Consider the following 22,944-nt stretch of genomic DNA (forward strand, 5'->3'; position numbering starts at 1 on the left):
TTGGTGTAATTTCTACTCCATCTGTGATTTTACATGTGCTCAAATGATGGAGATCTACGATTATATTGCTACAACCAGGAGTTCAGACATGTTCTCCGAGTTAAGTGGAAGGATTAAAACCCACCAAAGGACTAAACCTCCATCAGCACAGCCCAACCATGGATGCCGGAGGAGGAGGCCCTTGGCAGGACAGGCTCCTTCACTGCCCACCCGGGTCACAGCTGCACTATTGGTGTGACAACAAGTGTGACAACCAAAAATAGGGGTTAATACACCAGTTTCCATGCCAAGTGTGTAATTTACTAATAAAACTTTCCCATTGTTTGTGGACCCTCTGACATTTGTGGGTCCTTTTGTCCACGAGGATTTGTGAATCTTGGGTGCTTCCATCCCCTCCAGGGTGAGTCATCACATGAGAGAACGACTGGATGTGGCACTCAGTGCCATGGTGGGGGTGACAAGGTGGGCATCAGTCTCAGGTTGGACCCCATGCCCTCAGAGGTCCTTTCCAACCTCAGTCATTCATTAAAAGGCAAAATTTGTTGGCGTTGCTCAAAGCGACTTCCTTAATAATAAACATTAATTATGTCTTCGGGCCGTAGGCCCGGGGATTTCTCCCTTGCCCTGGGCTGAGGGGCCAGACAGGGCAGGGATCCGGGAGAAGCCACCGCCACCCTCACCCTGCCCCCTGTCCCAAGTTTTTGTCCCCGGTCCCTGTCTGTCCTCGGTCTCTGTCCCTGTAACCAGTCCCCGTCCCTGGTCTCAATATTTGGTCGCTTTTCCCATTCCGGTACCTGTTCCTCGTACCTCTGCCCCGTCTGTGGTTCCCGGTGGTTGTCTCAGTCCTTGTCCCTGGTTCCAGTTCCTGTTCCCTATCTCTGCCCCCGGTCCCCGTTCTCGGTCCCCAACCCCGGTCCAAGCCCCGGTCCCCGTCCCCGCTCCCTCCCCGCTCGGCGGCCGCCGCCGGTCCCGTGTCTCACCGTGGGCGCCTGCGCGGGGCTCCTCCTCCCGCTGCTTCTCCTCCTCCTGCCCGTCCTCCCCTCCCGCCGCCGGCGGCCGCTGTCAGGATGAGGCGGAGGAGGCGGCGGCCCGACCCGGCCGCTCCCGTCTCTCTGCCCGTGGCGTAGCGGTCCCCGCCCGGAGGAGGCCGCGGCGGCGCCGCCCGCCGAGCCATGGCCCAGCCGGGCCCCAGCGCCCAGACCGAAGGTACCGCGGGGGCGGCCGCGAGGCCTGCGCAGCCCCGGGCTCGCCTAGGAGCCGCGCCGGCCGCGGGGCGAGGGCGGCGGCCTGGGCGCGATCGGCCGGGCAGGGTGCGGGGGGCCCGCAGCGAGCGGGGTCCTGCCTTGAGGGAGCGGGGAGCGGCCCGGGGAGCTCGGCTGGGAAGGCCTTGGGAGGGGGCGGGAGGCAGCGCGAATGGTTTTTTAGGCTGTAAATGTGGAGCAAGGGCGGCTCCTGGCGCGCACGGAGCGGGGATAACGCTGGGAGGAGGACGCGCTGCTGCTGGGGAAGGGGAGCCCGGGCTCGATGGGACGAGGCCTCCCCGCCCTCGGGAGGAGGGGGAGGAGGGGAGGGGTGGCGATGTATCCAGGTAGACATTGATCCTCCTGGTGAGACGCCGTCATCGACTTGGCCACGGCGGGGGATGTTTTTCTCTGTTAGAAAAGGTACCTCGGAAGGTTCAGGTGTGAACAGTGTTCAGGTGTGCAGTGTGAACAGTGTGTTTCTTTGCTGGAAAAGACAAAGAAAATAACAGAATAGGTCTTCTGTCAAGATGGTATGCGCCTATGCAGAAGGAAGCTTAGCTTTCCTTGAAGTTTCCGGCTATGGAAAGGTTCTTTCTTTCTGATTTTAGAGGAATTGTGAACGTTTTTTACCTTGGAAGAGGTTACAGAACTGTGTGCCTATAAAAAAGCTGTAGGTAATGCTTAGGTTGGAAGGTGAGGTTGAAGAGAGTGTTTACTGTATGGGATGTGTGGGAAGGGGTGAGAAAGCCAGGGATTTAAGTTGAGGCTGGTCATAATGTAGATATAGGAGAACTGGAGAGATGTGCAGAATCCTGCAGGATTGGTGCTTACCCAGCCATTGGCCTAGGCCAGGGCTCTCCTCTTTTAGAGAGCGTTTGAGTTTCCTTGGGAAAGCACTCTGTTAGAAAAGGGCAATGATGTATTCTTAATTATGCATGTCTAGGGAATTGCGTGGGCCTTTTTTTGTTGTTTTGTTTTTTGTTTTGTTTTTTTTTTTTTCTTTTTGTGGAGTTACACGAGAAAGTGCTTATCCTCAGGGATTTCAGCCTGCCTTTTGAGAGTTTTAATGATGGAGGTGCATAGATTGTGGGGTTTTCCCTCCATTAAGGTCAGTCATTGCTGCTGTGTCCTTTGAGAGCACTGAGGAAAAGGTGAGTTTCCCTGATGTCATGCTTACAAGATCAGCGTAGGTAGGGGTTGTTCTCCTGTACTTTGTGGTGAATAACCATTGTTTATTGTTCTTCTGAGGGCTGCAGAACAACTTCCAACAAATTTTCTTCTTGGCTCTTGCAGACTGCCTCACTGCAGGTGTGCGGGGGAACTGTGCAGTGTACAAATGTTTGCTGCCTCTTGACCAGGAAAGGTAGTTGTAGGTTTGTAGTGTATTAGAAGATTCACGTTGGATGTATTTGTGTTGTTGTTTAAAAAGAAGGCAAAAAGGTGCAAGTAAACTTAGTGGTTTGGTAAGTTGGTGGGGTCTGTCTTACAGGAGGTATGGATTGCTGTCTTTTTCTTGTTCCCTAGTTGTGGGAAGATGAGGATGCTGTAGAGAAGGGGGCTGGATGGAAGGTTGGATGGATTCTCAAAGTGGTTGTTGTGTCCTACACTAAAGAATTGGAGCTCCTAAAATGGCTTCTCTCCCCATCCTCCTTTGGCAGCCCTAGGACCAGTTTGGGTTTTTTTATCCACTTTGATTACTATACTGTTGTTCTCATCTGTATCGCTTTTGTTTGTTACCAAAAGCGTGCCTTGAAATGGTTCTATTTTAATGTGGAGAAAATTCAAGAAATTAATTATTTAATATTTTTGTTGTCTGCATTGAATTTATTGCTTAAAGGAGTAGCGTAACCTCCGATTTAAGATTACATGTGACAAAATAGAACTGGATTAGTATGTTCCCCTAAGGAAAAATAATGGCTTTTTAGAATTATTTGTATTGATTATAAATAACTTATGCATTCTTAACTCATGCAAGACACATCAGCTATGATTTGTTTTGTGGAAAGCAAGTATAAAAGAACTACTTTTTCTGCTGTGGTAGAAATAACATACGGAAAAACACAAGAGGAATTAAGGTAGAAATTGTCTTCTATTCTAAAGCTGCACTGAAATGAAAATGGGCCCAAGAATAGGGGAAGGAATAGTGCAGAGGAATAGGAAAAGAATGGGCGTTGTGTCCTACCCTGGTTTGTACTTTGGATTAGTGGAGACGTTAATAACCCTCTAATCCAGTGTGGGGTAACAGAGTTTCTATACGATAAGAATCGCAAGGAGGCTGAGGGCAGCCCTTGGCTGCTGCTGGAGCTTTGTGCTCTGTGCTGGGAACTGTGAGCTCATGATCTTGACCTGTGCTGCAAGCAGGTGTGTGTTGCCTGCTGATCCTGGTCAATGGGCTTTTTTGGGGGGAGATTTTAATTTATGCATGTTGTCTAGTTTTACTAGCTGTCTACCACAGCTGTAATATCTTATTTTTCAAAATATTTTTACTTTGAATATGATATTCAAAATTCAAACCTCTCAGGCTCCCTGGGTTTAGTTTGGATCTGGGTGCTTGCCATCTCTGAATGTAAAGTTGCCAAACAAAATGTGTTGGCATAGCTTTTCTCTATCAGAATGCTCAGGATTTAGTGTAATTCTTCTCATTTCTGGAAAACATTTCAATGAAGGAATTGCAATAACATGAAACACTATTTCTTCAATACTAAAGTTAATTAGAATGATAGGCCAATTATTAATCTCTTCTTACTGCTCTAAACTTAAACCATTAGTACAGTCAGACTGATAATTAGCATGTACATTGATATTGTTCAGTGATAAACTATTAATGGCTCTATCAGATATTTTAATAAGAATTTGCTGGCAGAAAGAATTGATCCAGTATTGGAGTAACTTAGGCCAGCAAAAAGTGTCTGTCTGTCAGTGGTGGGAGGCTGTGCCAGCTCTCAATGGAGGGAACTGCTCGGCTGTAGATGGAAGATTGGAGGACGTTGCCATATTGATTTTGGTGCCAGCAGCAGTGCTGTGATCCACACTGTGTCCCTGTGTCAATAATCCAGGATCCCAACGAGAGCTGGGACTTGTTGTCACTGTCACACACCCTGGGGGCCAAGTGATGCTGCTGGAGAGGTCAGGGATGTCACATAGAACAGTAACTGACAAAACCTCAGGTGCTTTTATATTTCTAGCTATTTTCCTTGGAAGTATATCACTTTTAAACAAAATTGACACATCCAAAAATGCTATTATTACTCATCTCCAAGCTAGGTGGGGTTCATAGGGGACTGGCCATGAGTGCTGATGTTCAGCTCTGCGTTGTTGATGCAACTGTCAAATGTCAGATTCCTGTCTCTTGGGGGGTAACTTCAGAATTGTTGGTGCTTTCCAAGAGGCAAAAAATTCCTTCCCTCACTTTCATTTTGCTCCATCCTTGCTTTATTATTCTTCAATAATTACTAATATTATTGCTATTAATATATTTTAGTAAATTATTTCTAATATACAAAAATACATTTTAATTAAAACACAAACATTTGCACTTATTTTTTTAGGTTGTGTGCTTTTCTGTCTTTTCAGTAGACAAATCTGGGAATTGGTTTCAAACACAAAACAGACACCTTGAATGTACATGTTTGCATCTCTTAGAGTTTCTAAGAAAGTTTTGATCCACTCAGCAGGTCAGTTTGCCCTGAGATGGGAATATCCACATTTGGGGTGTCTGTTTTCCTGTCAAAGTCCAATTGCAAATCTCCTAGTTCTGCAAAATACCCTGGCCATGTTCTTTATCCTACCTGTTGGCACCAGAAGGCACAATGAATATGCTTTAACCTGTGAACTGACTCTCTCTTGCATTTTGAACACTGGAAGGTGTAAATTCTTTGCCAATTTGTATTGCTTCTTGGCCACTTCACCATTGTCATGGGGAAGATGGACTTAGTAATGTGTTTTCTTCCCTTCCTGGCCTGGTGCCTCAGGATGCTTAACTGCTTTCCCATAGCCCTTGGTGGGTGGACTGGGTTCCCACCGTGAAACTAGTTTGTATGTGCTCCCTTGAAAGTGACTGAAGAAGGAATTTTGTTTTAAAACTTTCAAGAAGCTAAACCAAACAATTTCTGTCAGTGTGGGAGTGGACCAAATCCCATAGGCTTCATTACATGTGATGGCTGACTGGCAGACTTGCTGGGCTTTCACTGCAGGCACTTTATTAAAAAGTACTTCTCAGATGTGAAGTTTTCTATCCTAAATTCAGGCATTTTAACTACACTCTTCTTAAAAAATACCAAATATGTGGTTCAAAAAAAAAGAAGTGAAAAGGCCTGAGGTTGAGATTATGGCTTTACTCTGAAGTCTTTCAGGGTGAGAACTGGTAACACTGATAAGCAGCACTTACTAACCAGGCTGCTCTAAAGCCATTGCGTGTGTGTTATTTCAGAGGAACATCTTTCACGCCAAAGGTCTGGTACTTCTCAGTGGTTCAGCCTTTACTTGCAGAGTTGGCTTTAGTGTCTGATTTAGTAGTGGCTGTGTTAATGGCACTACCCTCCACAAGCAATTCTATAAATAGGGTAAGCATTGTGTCATTTTAGTCATAGTATAGTCAGTTAAGTATGATGATGAATTATCTCTGGAAAAATTTAAGTCATTTGATATTTTTGTGTAAATTGGCATAGGAAGAATAAGTGAGCAGCAGTGTACCCTTGGTTAATGTTTCTGTGCTTTTCAGAAGGAAGAGGGGTTTTTTTAGCTGGAAAGTACCTGATGATCGAGAAAACTTCTGGGTTGTCCTGTTGCTCTATAAGCAGTGCCTGTAGTACCCTAAGAATGCAGAACTGCGGGGTGACAGCTGATATTATGAGGAATTGTGTGTATTTTTTTTCCCCCATTCATGTCTCCTTCTGTCAGCTACAGCTCCCCTTGGCATTCAGCTGACTTGGGATGGTTCTTCTGTCCTTCCTGTCTCTATCCTACACTTCTCTTCCCAGGCCTGGCTCCTTCAGTACAGTGAAGGGGGAAAATAAAGCTTTTGAATCACCTTTTATGTCCACTTCCATCTCCTCTGGCGATTCTTGCACCACACAGCGAAGCAGCAGAATTATGGCCTTGCTTGCTCTTTGGTCTCAGGTTTTTCTTCCCTCCCTGGTCAAACACCCAGTCATTTGATCATGTCTTGGGCAACTGCTGCTCTTCAGCAAGTCTTCTGGTTTCCTCAGCCCTCCTTCCCAGCCACCACCTCAGCTTCTTTAATATTGCTCTCCTTTTGCAGCCTCTTGTCTGTGGTTGTCCCCTGGACCTTGCCCTTGTTTTGGCTGCTCCAGGCCTTGCTTTGTTCTGTGGGATCACACCCATCCCTCTATTCTTCCTCTTCTAGAGAAACTCATGACTGTACAAACTTCCTCAGTGAAAAACGTCTTTTCCAAGCAATATGGCTCCCTAACTATGCTGAATCTTAGCTTACTTGCTCTTCTTAAAATATTTTTTTTCTTTGCTTAAGAGCTCTCCAGGTTCTCTTATTGAGAAAGGAAGATCTCATTGTGCTTTACTCTTGGTATAGAGAACTACTCATCTGCTTTCCAGCCCTGCCTTATACATGTTCAGGTTCTGAGTGTTTTTTTCAGAACAGATTATAGAATTTTGAGGCAGTGAACTTCAGTTCCCTAATCATGAGGTTGGCTGACATCTAATTTTTTAATACCTTGGTATCTTTATAAACTGAAGTAGTTAAGTACTTCATAGACTGCTGGAAGTTAATTTATGCCTCTTGGAAATAGAAGTAGAAAATAGAAGCGTTCCATCTTTTGGCTGTAAGAGCAGTTCTGAAAGTTGGTATCAGTTGAGAGCAGGACAGGAAACAGCAGAGCTGTGATCTGCTCATTTGGTTCTGTGTGCAGTTAAGGGCCCTATTTGTGTGTCTGGCTGTGTTAGGGACTGAAAAACAACCAGAATCCTGGAATAAAAAAATAAATAAAATTAAATTTTAAAAAAGGCAATCTGATTTTTAGTTATTTAATAAGCCAAAAGCACTTAATAAGCCCTACTGTGGCTGAGTCACACTTAGAAGAAGTTTAAATTTGGGTGGGATTTTATTAATATTTATCTTGTTATATTTTGTGGTTTCTGAAAGTGTTTTTTTGTAAAACTGTGGGGCAAAAATGCAATAACAGGAATTATACATGGCAGAGTGAATTGGAATCAATAACTGGAAGGCAATGGTGACATTAACTGTGTGTATTCCAGCCTGGAGGTGAGAGAGAAGGATTACCTGGGGATCAAACCAAACCAGCATTGTCGATTATAATGGTGTTCCCATGCCTTTAAGCCAGTGACCTGAATGGACTATGTGGTCTGTATTGCATCTTCTGCCAATACATGTTTTTAGCTTACAAATAATTGCAACAAGATTTCCTATGCTGTTTAAACAGCAGCAAAGGAGAGGAATGTGCACAACAAAAAGAGAAACAGGTTTTTTTCACCGTTTTTGTCAAGTGTTTCCGTGTGTAACTGTTTATCCCCTATACCGTGCCTTGGTAGGGTAACTTTGTATTTGCATGACTGGTCACCATTAAAATACTCCCCAAGAGAAATGATTTATTTTAATCTGTGCTGCATCAGTGCTATGCAAAATCGGGAGGGAGCACCATGGTTGGTTGCTTTAAAAAAACAAAGCAGTAACTTGCAAACAGTAATGTAGATAAAACCACAGAGTATAATACAATCCTTACATCTGTGTGTTCAGTGCGTTGCCTTAATCTGGAAGAAACAGAGAAGTGCTGGAAGATATTGCTTAAGCAATAAGTATTTTAACCATCTAGAATAAATTTTCGCGTCCAATATCCTTTAAGAAAATGGTCTTTCCTAGGGCTTACCAGAGGTCATGTTAGACTCCCATTGACTTCAGACACAAGAATTGGAACATTCTTCTTACATTAACAGTGACCTATGCCAAAATCCCTCTGATACATTTTATCTGTGGCGTTACTCAGTTTATTTTGGTGAAGTACAAAGCATAATTTTGGCTCTGTTAATTCAAATAATCTGACAGGCTGGCATTTTTGTCATATACTGCATCTTTTAAATTTTCTTTTAAAGATTGGTTTCAAGTAAGGTTTTCTTAATTGCCAGCTTGCAATGTCTGTTTATATCCTCTCCCATGTGAAATTAATGGGAAAGCAATTAGGCAAACTCTGGATTCTGCGCTTGAGTGACGCTTCTAGCTGTGAAGATATGAGAGCTGTCTGTCTGGTCTTCACAGCTTCTGTTGGAGTCTTAGATGAAACAGGAGATAAAGATGTTAAATCTCAAAGTGGTGCATTAACTCCTGGTGTTACAGAGTTAAATTTGTTGGAGGCACTGAGGATTGCATTTAGCCATCAGGAGGGGTTGTAATGGCCTGTTACAACGTCTAATCTAACTGCATATTTGCTTTCAAGTAAGAGTAAATGTGACCTAACCTTATTGTGGGATAGGAATGTTTCCTGATATATTTTTGTCTACAGCTCTGGTTTTTGTACCAGTCTAAGCTCTTCCATACTGGAAAATGCAGTGCAGTGCAACTCTTTCAGTTGCATTTGTTCAAAACCCGAGTGTATACAAACACTGGTGGGAAACCTGAACTTTGGAATTTGCTTTCTAATACCAATTAAGTTTGTCCGCTTCCCCTGGAGAGTCCGAATGGAAATCAGGATTTGAAAAAGGTCATTTATCACTTACAAGTGTCAGTCATCAAGTCTTAAAAAAGTAAGTTCTGCTGCATGACTACACCACTCTCAGTTGCCACAAGGGAGAGTGGGGGACAGAATGAAGGCCAGACTATTTCTTTTGGCAGGCAGAAAGCACTTAGGTTAAACTGATAATCAGCCTGTACCCATAGGCTGTGGTTTCATGTTGCAGCTAAGCCAGACTAGAAGGTTGCTGCTGCTGAAAGAAGTGTTCCTGCTCTCTTCTTCCTGCTCCCACAGTTGTGTGTCCCTCATTTCCTTTGTGCCAGCTCTGCACGTTGGATCCATCACTGAACCAGTTCAGCTCAGTCACCCAGTTGAGAACGACTCACTGCCTAATTAATTAGTTTAATTAATTTAGTTAAAGAGCTGATAAGCATTTTAGCTGGCATAAAGGAGGGGTGTAGACCACACAGTAGTAACATGAGAGTCCGAGGGTATAGTTCTGACTTTTTTTTTTCACAGTTTACTCCGATCTTGATGTTCACTGCCACGTGTGTGCCAGGTGTGCTCTGTGCTCGGCCAGGTGCTAGGTGTGGTCTGCTTTGGACCTGGCTTGAGACTCCCTCCCCTCCCACCCACCAGTTTTTTCCTGTATCACTTCTGATGCTGTCACTGCTGTCAAAAACTCTGCTAGCATGGTGGGGGTAAAAGGCACGTGTGCTCCCAGTGAGGTGGGAGTGCTGAGTTATGCTGTCAGATGACCACCAGTACAGAAATTGATTTAAAATGATTGTAACTGCAGGCTTCGCCAAGCCTTCCCATCCTGTATTACTTAGACCCCTGGAATATTTTAAATATTTTGAAATTTTCATGCTGGAGGAGGTTTTTTTTTCCTTTTTAACTGTTCTGGAATTCATATGGTTGACAAGTGGTAGCAAAAAATATGAATATATGGAATCACAGCAGTATTTTCTGTCAAGAAATAGATTCTAGAGGCTTGGGGGAGTACTAGTCTGTTGTTCTCAGGGAAGCTATTAAGTTGCTGTAGAAACCTTACTCCAGGTAATAGGATCTGTATCCTGTTCCTTATCAAATAAAGATGCTAATTGTCTTTTAGTATTTGCCATGCTATATTTATTATCACAATGTCTCCATAAATATATCTGGCAACAGTATTTTTCAGGCTTTTTATTAAGATTTATACCCTTTAAGTGGCTACTCTACAGCACTGTTTTTTCATGCCTACAACCTGCTGTTCTGACAGCTAAAATTTTAAAATTAGTATTCCTTGAAAATAAGTTCTTGCCTGTTTTCTTTCCCAGTTTCTTCTCTGTATACCAGTTTGAGTGGCCAGATTATGAAACTATGAATAGGGAACCACAGTGGGAAAGAAATTGGGTGTTAGCTCCCTTTTGTGCTGCTCGTTCACATCCATAACTCTTGAGTTGTATATTAGTTGCTGCTATTTCTGAAGTTTTTCTGGTACCTGTGAAATTACTGTAGTGCTGTCTGGCAGCTGTGCATGTAGAAATGAGTTTCCATGCTCTTGTGATTATTTCAGCTTTTGAGAATGTCTACAAAGATGCCAATTTGCTTTAAATGGCAATGTCCTCATATCTGTAGCAATGGTAAATGACAGAAGCCATTTCCTATGTAAATTCACAAACATTGGCTTCTTTCTGGTTTTTTTCCATATCACTTTCTTGGCTGAGCTATATTTAACTTTTGTTACCTTCCTTTGATTTTTTTCAGTGTGTTATCATTAATTTGTTCTTTCTGCTCAGAAATTGAGAAGCAGAGTACCTGGGGTGATCTATAGCCTGAATGCTCTCAAAGCAACACCTCAATTCTTGGTCCCATGACAAACAGGAAGACAGCCTGAGATCTCAGACTAGTGGTGTCTGGGGAAATTTTGGAATTAATGTAATGGTTTTCTTTTATATATTAACTTACTTCATCCAAGCGAACAATGCAGCAGGGTTGTTTTGTGTTGTTTTGTTGGTTGTTTTTTCCTGAGAGTTGAGTCATACTTTATTCCCATTTTTCTGCCTGAAGAGGACAGCCTTTAATAAATCTGTAGGCGAAGTGATAAACATACAATAAAGAGTCACAGGGATTTTTTTCCCTCCCACTGCAAATGAGTCAGCAATTAAATTATCTTGAAAGAAAATCAGTCTGTTGTCTGGGTTTAGCAAATGTTTACATTTTAAGAGAACAGTTATATTAGTGGTGTTGCAGTTACATTGCTCAGAGTGCAAATTGTGTAGGGGATCTCCTATAAAATGAAATATATATCAGAATCTTTCTCTAAATGACTCTCAATCTGAAATATTTTTATTTGATCAGAACAGCAGATTCCTGGTGGTTTACTGAAACTAAGACAATATCCTCAACTTAAATTTTCTTTTACTGGGAAGACACACTGAAAACCTTACTGTCAAGTGGAATTGCCACGTGTAATCCAGTTCTGGATTTTCTGGTTATATCATATCAATGATGAGACATGGTAGTGTGGAAAAAACTTGGCAGGAATACTCCTGTGTAAATATGAAGGCTCATTCATATTTTCAGTCTCGCTCTGGTCAGGAAGATTTATGTGACTTGACATTTTTGGGGGCTTGTTTTCAAACGCTGTGGAAGGGAATAGGTGGCTGTGCTGGAGGTCTGGTTCCAGGCTGGAGGAGCCTCTGTGTCTGCTTAAAACACCTGTTGGTGTTTACCGTGCAGGTAATGAGGAGGGACAGGCTGGTAAATGAAAGGGCAGGGACTGTGTGACGGGTTTGACAGCTGCATTGTTTGAGCTCAGGTGTGTGAAATGCCCAAAAAGCTTTGCCGAGCTTTTTGATCGCTTCAGGCTGTGCCTGCAGGGTGTGGAGATCTACCTAGGCTAGCCTAGAGCTGGCAGTGGTGCAGTCCAGCTGTGAACCTTCTTGGAGAAATTTTCCCAATTCTTGGGGACTTCACCTTCCCCAGTTCTGTGCTGCCATCACCCTGCTCTTGTTTGCTCAAGCAGTGACTGGTCTGAGTAAATGCTCACAGCCTGTAGAGTAAATAACCCCCTTCATAAATCCAAGGAGACACTGAGCAGTTTTGTTTTGTTTGATTTTTTTTTTTAATTCATCCTCCTCAAAAGAGCAGATATAAAAACGAAAATTGTTAAAGCAAGGGCAACAAGATGCAAGCACTTAGGGAACAGGGAAGATGCTGGTGATTATGATGAGATTGGTAACTCTGTTCTCTCCATTTTGTGTCACTGTAGATGAAGTCAAAGTTCACCAGACTGTAGCTTGCTGTTGACTTTTGAAATACTCTGATATTCATTCAAGCTTAGCAACACCGCATTTCTGAGGAGATTCACTGGTGGTAGCAGCAGGATACAGCCAAAATCCTTTCCACAGGATTCCATTAATGGTGTTGTCTGGTTGACTTTTCCAACTCTGTGATTTATCCACTGCTGCCCTATTTAAATTATTCAAAGAATTGATAAAGCACAGGGTGTGGTTGATTTTCTTAGAAAAAACGAATAGTGTTTTCCTGAAATTTCTTGATGAACTGTTTTCCTCACCAAAACATCAGTGGCTGAGATGAAATAGAGTGAAAACTAAGGATAGTAAAACTTCTTGTTCATTGAGTTGGGACTTTGGTGAAGAACTGAGAGTTCTGATGGCAGCCAAGTTAAAAGGAGAGAACCAGCTACTATGGTGAGAGGGATGTATTAAAAACCAGGCTATAATAATGGGGGTAGGGGACTGTCCTTGGGAAAAAAATGATGCTTTTGGCAAATGAAAAGAAACCGTTGGAAAAAACTTCAAGCTGACTTTTGTCAACATGGACATCCATGTTTAAGTGCATTCCCGTGATACTTGATGTGACTGAGCACTGTTCCGTTGCACTCCAATGTAAATAATGGTTAACTAAGCATAAATTTAAACCTAGACTTAAGTTAACCTGGGGTCAGAATGACTAAGTGTATAGAAGAGCATTCCTTGTCACATGGAGTGGACTTACCGAACTGGAAGTCAGGTGTGATTCTCCTTTACTGAGTGAAATGGAGTGTCAGGAGATGGAGATCAGGACCTCAGGAAGCATCTGCCTGCTTTTGTGTCCAGGAAAGGAGATGAAAGAGGCAATAACAAAGCAAGGAAGTAGTTAACACATTGTGAGTGCTGTGAAAAGGGAGAAAAAGTGGGAAGTGGAAGTAGAAAAAAAAAGGGGGAAGGAGAAATTCTGTGTTGGCCTTTTCCTTGCAGTTGTGCCTGAAGATGTTTGCTCTGCTGTTGAGGAAAATTACTTAGCTGCTACTGCATATGGCTATTTGTCTCTGCAGGTTTAATTAGGCCATGTAAAGCACCTTTGTTTACTCTTCCCCTTTTGCTTGTTCTTTTCTTGTGGCTGCCTCATCCCTGGAAGTGTCCGAGGCCGGATTGGACAGGGCTTGGAGCAACCTCATCTAGTGGAAGGTGTCCCTGCACAAGCCAGGGCATTGTAATGAGACAATTTTTAAGGTCCCTTCCAGCCCAAACCGTTCTGTGATTCTTGATTGTATTATAGAAGAAAGTCTTCTCATTTATTCAAACATTTAAATTTCTTCAGATTTTAATTACTTTTAGTGATGCCTTTTAATTTTCTCTCTAAGACCCTTAATGTCAGATGTCACACAATGTTTAGCATAAAAAAGAAAAATAAAGAGTGGGAATAGGCACTACTGAGGTTACAGGCTATAGTGAAAAGATGTTTGTCATTCAACTTCAATTAAAAAATAACATTACTTTCACACTTTAATAATATATTGCAAAGTTCCACTTGATGTTAATACAGTATTTATTATGTGGTTAGATGTTGGTAACGTGCAATGCGTGGCTGAATATTTTTGATCCTGCACTTGCTGATTTACTGTAATAAATATAAAGCTTCTGCAGCAGATATGATGCAGCAAGGCTCAGATCTGCACGGTGATATCTGCATCTGTTAGTAACACCGAGTTTTTATGGATTTGGCCTTAAATTTGTACTGGATTGTTTGCCTGCGAATGTTTAGTCAATAGAGAACAAATTGTGGTTGTCAAATAACCTTCAGCTGCACAATCAGCCAGAAATGGCTGGATGAATGCAGCAGTGTCTGAGAGCTGCGCTGCCCGAGATGGGGAACTGCCTGAGCTCCTTCTGCACAACAGCTCGGTGCTGGGGAGCAGGTCCCGTGCCAGGGCACAGCTGTGGGGCAGAACCCCCTGGTTTTCCCCTTGCTGGGCTTGAGTTCTCCTCACCACACACAGTGAAACCCCCTGAAAGGGGAGCTGGGACAGTCAGAGGTGTTTGGTGCCACTCCAAAAAAGAATGTGGCAAGTGAGAAGTCAGGGCTCATCTGCGTCCTCAAATAAAACAAGGAAAGTGTGTGACCGGGGAGCTTGAGCCATTTGGCCCAGTAAATAAAATGCTTGACGCTTGCAAATGCAAGATTGAGAAAAGCCAGTAATTATTTTCTTGCGTGTTTTTTGTTTTTGTTTTTGTCGTTGGTTTGGTTTTGTTTGTTTGTTTTGTTTTGTTTTTCCCCTCTAGTTTGATCTGCTGCTGCTGGATATCTGTGTGTAAGGTCAAATGTTTTTTCTTGAAAATAAAGCAACCCCATTTCATAAGTCAGGAATTGCTTCTGTTTAACGTGCTTGTTCAAAAAACCCTAATCTGTTCTTTGCTTCTGAGTGCCTTATGCAAACAGCTGGATTGGGGTGTATTGTCAGAGTGGGGGGGTTGTTTGTTCTTTTTTCATCAAATCCTGTTTGAGTAAAATAAAGAAAAGCTTTTTGCAGTCTATATGAGCAGTCTGGTGGCAGACTTAGATTAAAAGTTTATGTAGTGGTACTGGCTCCAGTATGATGTCATGATAGATGAAAATGAGCACTCATAGAAAATAGTAGAAAGTCACAGTAGAAACTCATAGAAATAAGTACTTTTTTCCACACCTCTGTTTCAAGAAATCATGATAGCAAAAGAAAGGTAGAAAATTATAGAAACAATATATTTTTTTGTCTCCAAAAAGTTGATTGTACATGTAGGGGTTTTTTCTGTTCTTCTTTCATATTTCAGCTATGTTGCACTGAACTCTTGATGTCATGTTTGACTCTTTAAATATCAAGCAGAAAGCTCTATGGCATTAATTTTATAAATAGACCTGGTACTCAAAAATAGTCTTATTGATAATCAGCTTTGTCTGTCTTAGTTCTGGAATGATCGCTACATGTTTGTGTAACTGGAAACTGTCATACATAAAATTTAATCCTTTTTGGAGCTGATCTGTGGAACAGCATATAAATAACTAGTCAATAAGAAATGTGTGTTTGTTCTAGTGTTTTCCTAGAATTGGAATTTTGCTGTGCAATGGGTTAAGAGAAAGCTGTATCTTTTTTCACTAGAGTTTCTCTTCATGCATTGCAGCAGTTTCATGGTTCTCCTGTAAATCGATGAGTCTGCTCTGAAATGGATTTTGCTGCCCTTCTTTTGAGTTCTTCTCCCTGGTTAAGGCACATGATGACATTCACTTTGCTTTGCTGTAATGTCAGTGCTCCACAGGAGATGGGGATCCCCGTGTCTGACCTGGAGACTCTCTGCTAAATCTGTTTTGCTAGCTAGAAATAAAGCTAGTGATTTAATTGGCATCTATAACTCTGTCATCTGTAGTCTATTTGGCTTAATAATCTGTGAAAAAGTGCTATTTTAAATTGTGGGCCAAAAGGATTTCTTGTTTGAATTTTGTGGGGGTTTTTTTGTTTGTTTGTTTGTTGTTTGGTTTTTTGTTTGTTTGTTTTGTTTTGTTTTTTGTTTAACGTATAAATTTTAATTAGAAGTTTTCTCGGCGTTATTTCCAAAGTTAAGAAATTGGGTCTTGACGGGTTTTGTTTGTTTCTTGATGACTTAGGGCCCTAAATAGGGAATTAGGTCTTCACACTACTGCTGTGAGGAAATACAGAGTGTTCCGTGCCTGCGCCGGTGCCGTGTGTGACAGCGGATCCCGTTTCCGTCGGGCACAGCTCCACCAGCGCTGCCCATCTCCTGGCTTTGTTTACTCTACCCCTCATCCTCGTTAAACATTGATAGCTGCCACTGGCAGCATGGGAACGGCGCCTGGCAGCTCGGGCAATACTGACTCTGCAAAATGCACCTCTTGCTTTGGGGGCTGGCGTCAAGTTCATAGCCTGTGATGGCAACTGAGTTTTGTGTTCAGCTCTGTTACAGGCCTGGGGTGAGCTGGACCAGAATTCACAGTGAAAATGAAGTGATAAATGACAAAGGCCTAATTGGAAATCTATGAATGAGTTCATTCCTACCACTGACTCCAGTGCATTTCCAGGTGGACTTTAATCTGTGCCATGCAGCCCGAGGGTACCTGTGCCTGGCAGTCTGGGCTTGGGATCACACTTGCGTTTTGGGCAGTGTCTGTCTGGCTTTCGTACGAATTTTCTTCTCCGAAGAAGAAAATAATTTCTTTGTAAACTTTATCACTTAGCAGAGAGGTGGTAGTTGTTAGAATGTCTCAGAAAATAAACTTTCTCTCACTTTTACTTCTTACGCAGGTGCATTTGGGGGGGGGGTTGATGTTAACGTGCATAATGGCCTGTTGTCCTCAAGTTTGTGCCTTGTTACACTGCAGTGGAGATGTGCTGAGGTCTGTCCTGTGCTGTATGTGTAGCACAGGTGGTAAAGCAACTTTAAACTTTGTATAGAATTGAAAGAACAATGTTAGTGCACAGTTGCAGTGATGGATGACCTGCAGTTGAGATCTTAAACTGCTTTTTTTTTTTTTTTTGAATGCCTGCAGCTGGCCCTGACAGCTGCCAGAGCTCAGTTGTGGAGGGGGTTGATTATTTAGTTATTTATTTATTACTTTTTAGACATAACTGCCAGGCTGCAGAGAGGGGGAATACTGTAAAAATGTAAATATTTAAATTTCATTTCCTTCTTCGTGACTCTGCCCTCCCTCTTTCTGTTTGGGTGAGAGGCTTTGAAAAGGATGAGGTTGTTGTTTCCCCAGCTTAAAGCACTTGAATATTCTGCTCTTGGGGTGTCCTCTTGCTCTTTCATCCTCAGCAGAAGCAACTCACACCTTCAGAAGAAATACAGCTTGGTTGCTTTGCACTTTCTGATGGGAGCAGCAGCACAGCTGCTACCGTCTCTCTGCTGAAGGAAGATGGAAAGAGAAATTAAGTAAACAATGCATCTTTTGAAGGCAGGAGAGTTGAGTCAGCAGTTGATTTAGCTTTCAGGATTACTAGAATTCTATTACATAGAATGAAATAGTTTGTGTGGTCTTCAAAAGAGTATGTTCAAGGTGGATGATGTCCACATTGCTCCTTGTTCAGTTGGAATGTGTGCATGAGGCTCCAGGGTGGTACCTGTGGGTGCAGAGCTGCCTGGCTGCCCCTGGCACACCAGGGCCTCCCTTAGGCTTTGGTGCCTCCAGAGTTTCCCTTCAGGAGCTGAAGCTGAGCTCAAACCCAGCTCCTTAGGGCCAGTGCTGCTGTTCATGGGGTGTGGAGCAGAGCCACAGTGGCTGCAGGCTCTGCATCACACAGGACTGGGGGAGTGGAAACACAAGCAAACCCTTTCCCTTTGCAAAACTTCAGCAGGAGATCAAAGGCAACCCTTTAACCTTGGGAAGGGTTTTTCCTACCCAGACCTGGTTCCACGTGTGCTGTTTCATCCCTGGTTTTGATCCAGATACTCTCTGAACTCACTTGAAGCTTTGCTCTCAGCGTGTCTTTGCTGCAAGTTCCTTTCATTTTCTGAAGAACACTCCTGTGCAGTTGGCTTTGAACTCTCCACATAGGTTTTTCTGACCAGCAACCTCTATGTGCTTGTATTTAAGGTGATTTAAAAAAAAAAAACAAATTCAGGATTTTTGTAAAAAAAAGCGACATTGAAGTTTTGTCACTCCTATATCTGCATATATCTTTTATTCAGTACAGAGCTGAACAGATTAAGTGCTGCATTTTATAACACCATAAGCTCTTAAAACCAGCAGTCAGTAAAACATACCTGTGCTCTTAGAAGATCTTTTTGTTTGTGTCTGCTCTTACTCTACGTCATCTGGTACCAAAAATAACTGGCCCCATCTCAATGGCGTTGCCCAGCCAGTGTTTTACCACTGCTAGCTGCAGAGCTGATTCCGGCTGTGCGTGAGTCTAAACGTTTGATCATGTACGCTTTGGATTGTGTTTTCACTGCCTGATTGTGGTGGGAAGTGTTGGATGGGATACACCAACACCTCTGATGGATCAATATTTTGTGTATCTAGCTTGTGCTGTATGGAGGCTGTAACTGAAGTGATTCACTTTGCATGGCAGAGTTGGAAAATGCCCACAAATCGCTTTTGCAGAACACACAGAGACCCATGCAGAGGAATGGCTTTTTTCCCCAGTTCATTGCAGCAGGGAGATGCATTTTGTTCTGGCTCATTGGTCTTTTCTTTCTCTTTCATATTTGAATTCTGAGATGTGCAAGTTGAAGCTGGCACCTAAAGTTCAAGTTCTGAACTTGAGGTGCAAAGAAATGAACATTGCACATGCAGATAAGTTGGTGGTTGTATAGCATCATACAATGGTATCATATGGGGGTTTTTTTTCAAAAATAAGCATGTTATAACAATCTTTGTAGACTTCCTGCTCTTCCTTCTTTTGTTGTACTACCAGATGAAGGGCTGATGTGGTAAATTCTGGAAAACAGAGTGATATATGTGCACCCTTGAGGGTTTTTACCTGCTGGAAATGAGGGAGAGTTTGATCTTACAGTCAGTTAATTCTCTGCAGATTGTGGTCGTCCTCTGGCAAACTTCTCCAGATGTAATCTGGTTCATCTTTTGGTTAACATGCAGAACTGAAGACTGGATTGATAATGGCACCTAATTTTTAGATTACAAGGTTTCCTTCCTGTGCTTTGCCCTTTCATAGCTGTTGGCGAGCTGCTGTCACTTTGTTTTCTTTGACCTCAGCCTTTGAGCACTTGGTGTTTTATTGCTCAGCCCTCACACACTTCCCAGGGAAAAAAAAACAAAACATCACCAGAATTATTTCTATTTTTTTCTATCCTTGTGTATACCAAATTGTGGTTTTCTTTGGAAGATTGTTTTCTGCAGTACTCTCTGCCACGTTCCCTCTATTCCCCTAGAGATGTTTAACTAGAATTTGATGTTACAGTCTTAAGAAAACCTGCCTTCCTTTGTTCCTTAAAGGACTGGCTAGTTTTCCTCATTATCATGAGGCAGCAGCAGAGCTAATGAGTAAAGATATTTTAAAAAGAGTAAGCCCCAAACCTCAGCCTTCAGAATGGGATGTCTGGATCACTGTTAGTGACGTACCTTATCTTCTGCTTTATTTTTAGATGCTCTTCTACAACGGGTAGCAGAATTGGAAAAGGTCAATGCAGAATTTCTGCGCACAAAGCAGCAACTTGAGCAAGAATTTAATCAAAAGAGAGCAAAATTTAAGGAGTTATACCTGGCTAAGGAAGGTAAGTTCTCAGTTCTCTGAATTATTCTAAAGTTTATTGAACTTCATCTTCAGATAATCCCTGTATGAAGCATAGTCTTTTAAAAAGTTATAATAAGAATGTAAGAGATTCAATAGGTGACTCCTGAGCATTCTAAAATGAACTTTAGAATTAAATTTAAAGATTTGCCTCATGGATAGGAGCCAGAGCAACTTGATGTCCTTGCAGAAACACCACCAGTGAGTTTTAATACTAATTTCCTGAATTCAGGGTGTGCTCTCTGAGCAGGAGCTGATCTGGTAAATGGAAGGACATTGCCTGGATGCTGTACTGTTTGTACTCTGTGGCCTTTTTTTTAATGTAGCATTTATTTGTCTTAAATTTCCATCTGAGGGTAAGCAGGCAAATGTTACAAAAGTTTTAATACCAGCCAAGGGCATCTATTTCAATAACACAATTTATAGGAAAATCTAAATTATATGAGCTCAAATATCTGATGAAGGAATCAGAGAGTAGAGATAGCTGTTCTGAGAGCCAGATTGATTTTTCTAAATCTGATGATTTTCCTGTCTTTAACATATGAAAGCAGAGCCAAAACATAATGCATTTAGACTGCAGCTGCTGTATAAGCTTATGAGAGCAGAAATCCAACAGGCATAATGAAGATCAGATCATACAGCAAGCCTTGTGTTTCTAGGGCTGGATGAAAGGAACTTTAAGATACAAGACACTACTGATGAGATCAGCAATAATTATCCCATTTGGTACAGTCAAAAAATATAAAATAAATCGTGATAGGGAAAGAAAAAACACCACAACTTTCATGGGTACTGAAGTGAAAGGACACCAGAGGAGAATGTACAAGCAAATACTTTTCTTTTTTTTACATCCCCAAAAGTTTTTTCCCCTCTCTGTCTCCAAGACCCTTTCCTAAATCTACATTGGGGCTGTTGGGACCCATCTTTAATACTGTCATTTGAAAACTAAGAATATTAATGCTACAGAGTTGTTTTTTTTTACACAAGGATTAATGTAATGTTGTTTTTTTACACAAGGAGTAATGTCCTTTTAAATACTTGATTAGCTCTGAGTTCTATGTTCTCTATCAGGGGTGAGAGCACCAGAATTGATTTGGTTTTTTTGCCCTGAGGGAAATACATGGAGATAGCTTGATGTTGGTTGTGTACTGGCCAGATGTTTCTGCTAAAAGTGATTGCCATTGAAGCAGGCTGTGTGGGCATAAAACACATATTTTGTGTTAGTGCTTTTGGAATTAATTATATATGTCTTCCAGAGCTGTTTGTTTCAGATTAGCCGAGAGCTCAGGAGGGTAATATGAAATTAGTTTAATTTCTGTTTATAGTTGCAACAATTAGGGAAGTAGTGGGTGTTCCATTGAAGGCATCCCTTTTCTTAGCAGAAGCTCACTTTTACCAAAGTCTTCGGTAAAGAGTGAATTAGGCTGCGTATTTTTCTTATGTGGGCTTTCCAAAGTGGTCACAGAGTGTTTCTGTTCAAGAAAAATGAAGTGTTCCATCCAGATTATGAACCAAGTTGGTCCCAGAAATGGGGAAAATCTGTTTTCCAGTCTGTTCGTGCCTTTTCCACATTCATTACCAGAATGAGTTAAATAATAAGAACCGATGAAAAGCACAGTTCACTTTCATCGGGTATATTGATCCTAGTTACATCTAATGTCTGCTTTATGTCTGCATCCATAAAATACTCTAATAAAAGGCAGGGGCAGGCAAAGTCAAGAAACAGAATTCCCTGGAGATACCTGCCAACATTTGTACAGTCATTACAGGTAGATGTTTTAATACCAGTGCTTCCTTCACTCCCTTCTGTTCTTTGCCATAGCAACTAGGGCTACCCTTCAGATTGATCTCATTAATCAAGCTAAATGTACACAATCCTCCTTTCAGAGGACCTGAAAAGACAGAATGCGGTGCTGCAGGCGGCCCAGGATGACCTGGGCCAGCTGCGGACCCAGCTGATGGAAGCCCACGCCGAAATGGAGAACATCAAGGCCATAGCCACCGTGTCAGAGACCACCAAGCAGGAGGCCATCGATGAGGTCAAGAGGCAGTGGCAGGAAGAGGTGGCTTCCCTCCAGGCCATCATGAAAGGTAACAATCAGCTGCTGAGATCAGCCATCCTGATGTCTTTAGGGATTTGTGCTTGCTCTTCCACAGAATGTGGATGATTGTTATGGCTTGGGAAAGCTGCAGAAGGGCTGGATGAAGTGTAGCTCCCAAGGCTGTGAAAAGGAGCTTGATGGGTTTTTTTATTGTCAGCTTGAGGACAGAGTTTAGAATTCATGGCTGTGGGAACCTCATGTATATGCAAAGCATTTTTGAGGGACTGTGAATGTGATACTTCATCCTTCCACAAAGATAACTATGATGTCTGTAATATGACAAGTCTGAAAACAGCTTTAAGCTGCCAGCATGATTTTCTTTTTCCTTCTGTGTGAACACAGCTCTGCTCTCACAGTCAGATCTCCCTCCAGTACTCACATGGGCCTTCCCCCAGGGCAGTGACTGCACATGCTGCTCTCTCAGTCCTGGGTGTTTCCTTTCTTGATAGTTCTGATCTATTCCTTGTTATATTTGCACATTACACAGCTGTTGACCTTTCTGAGACAAAGTGAATGAACAAAAGGATATGAACTGGGAACAGACTTTCCACAAATGTCTGTTTTCTTAAAGGTTCACAGACAGGATCACACTATCCTGAGCCTAGAGCCTGTTGGCTGTGGGCAGTTTTTCCATCATCTCATTGTGCTTTTCACCCAGAACAGACAAACCTTCATGTATATTGAGTACACAAATGTCTGTTTATTTATGATCCACACAGATACGTGAATCTAGATTAAGGCTCAGCTGTGCCAGCTGCTGTCCCTGTGTAAACAGAGGGGTCCTGACCTGAGAGGGTTAGTGTGAACCCTGGGCAAATGGAAACTATGTGAAAAGGTTGAATTTCATTGCATCTTGAAGTACCTTTTTAAGGTTTTGGTCATTTGTTTGGATTATGTACTTGGAGGTACAAAATGTGCTGCTAAACAGGGTATTAGTCATGTACTTGCCTTGAAATTAGGAGTTGCACAGTTTTTGGGGATTCTCTCCGTTCTGTTGATGGTACTAGTTGAATTTCAGTTCCTTTGGATTTTTTAGTTATGTATTTGGGTTTTGAGGCAGGAGTCCAAGGGAAAGGAGAGTTCAGTGTTGTCCTAGTTTTGATTAATTCTAGTGAATCATTGAGTGGTTGGAGATGGACTTCCTAAAGCTCTGTTCTTTAACTTACATTGAAAATAAGTTTCGAAAATGCTGTTTTCTAGAGACTGTTCGTGACTATGAGCTCCAGTATCACCACAGGATGGAGCAAGAGCGAGCTCAGTGGAACCAGTACCGAGAAAACATGGAGCGGGAAATTGCAGAGTTAAGGAGGCGACTCTCTGAAGGCCAGGAGGAGGAAAACCTAGAAAATGAAATGAAAAAGGTACATTGGAATGGAGTTCCTCAGTTTCTGTTTGAGGGTGGGCCCGTGGGGTCACGCATGGGTTCATTG

At 42.3% G+C, this 22,944-nt stretch overlaps 1 protein-coding gene across 2 annotated transcripts in view; it reads left to right on the forward strand.

The window, feature by feature from the left end:
* Positions 1–1,074: 1,074 nt before the first annotated feature.
* Positions 1,075–22,944, forward strand: part of RABEP1 (rabaptin, RAB GTPase binding effector protein 1) — a 43,986-nt gene continuing 22,116 nt past the window's right edge. The window contains exons 1-4 of one of the 2 annotated variants that reach the window (XM_040082849.2): positions 1,075–1,206; positions 19,267–19,395; positions 21,300–21,503; positions 22,715–22,875. In XM_040082849.2, coding sequence (XP_039938783.1) covers positions 1,173–1,206; positions 19,267–19,395; positions 21,300–21,503; positions 22,715–22,875 — 528 coding nt within the window. In that variant the 5' untranslated portion in view covers positions 1,075–1,172. Of the gene's footprint in view, positions 1,207–1,614; positions 1,665–19,266; positions 19,396–21,299; positions 21,504–22,714; positions 22,876–22,944 lie in introns of those variants that run through there. The other variant, XM_040082850.2, reaches the window with a different exon arrangement.

The sequence above is a fragment of the Hirundo rustica genome, chromosome 19, assembly GCF_015227805.2.
Source record: "Hirundo rustica isolate bHirRus1 chromosome 19, bHirRus1.pri.v3, whole genome shotgun sequence".
Lineage (NCBI taxonomy): Eukaryota > Metazoa > Chordata > Aves > Passeriformes > Hirundinidae > Hirundo > Hirundo rustica.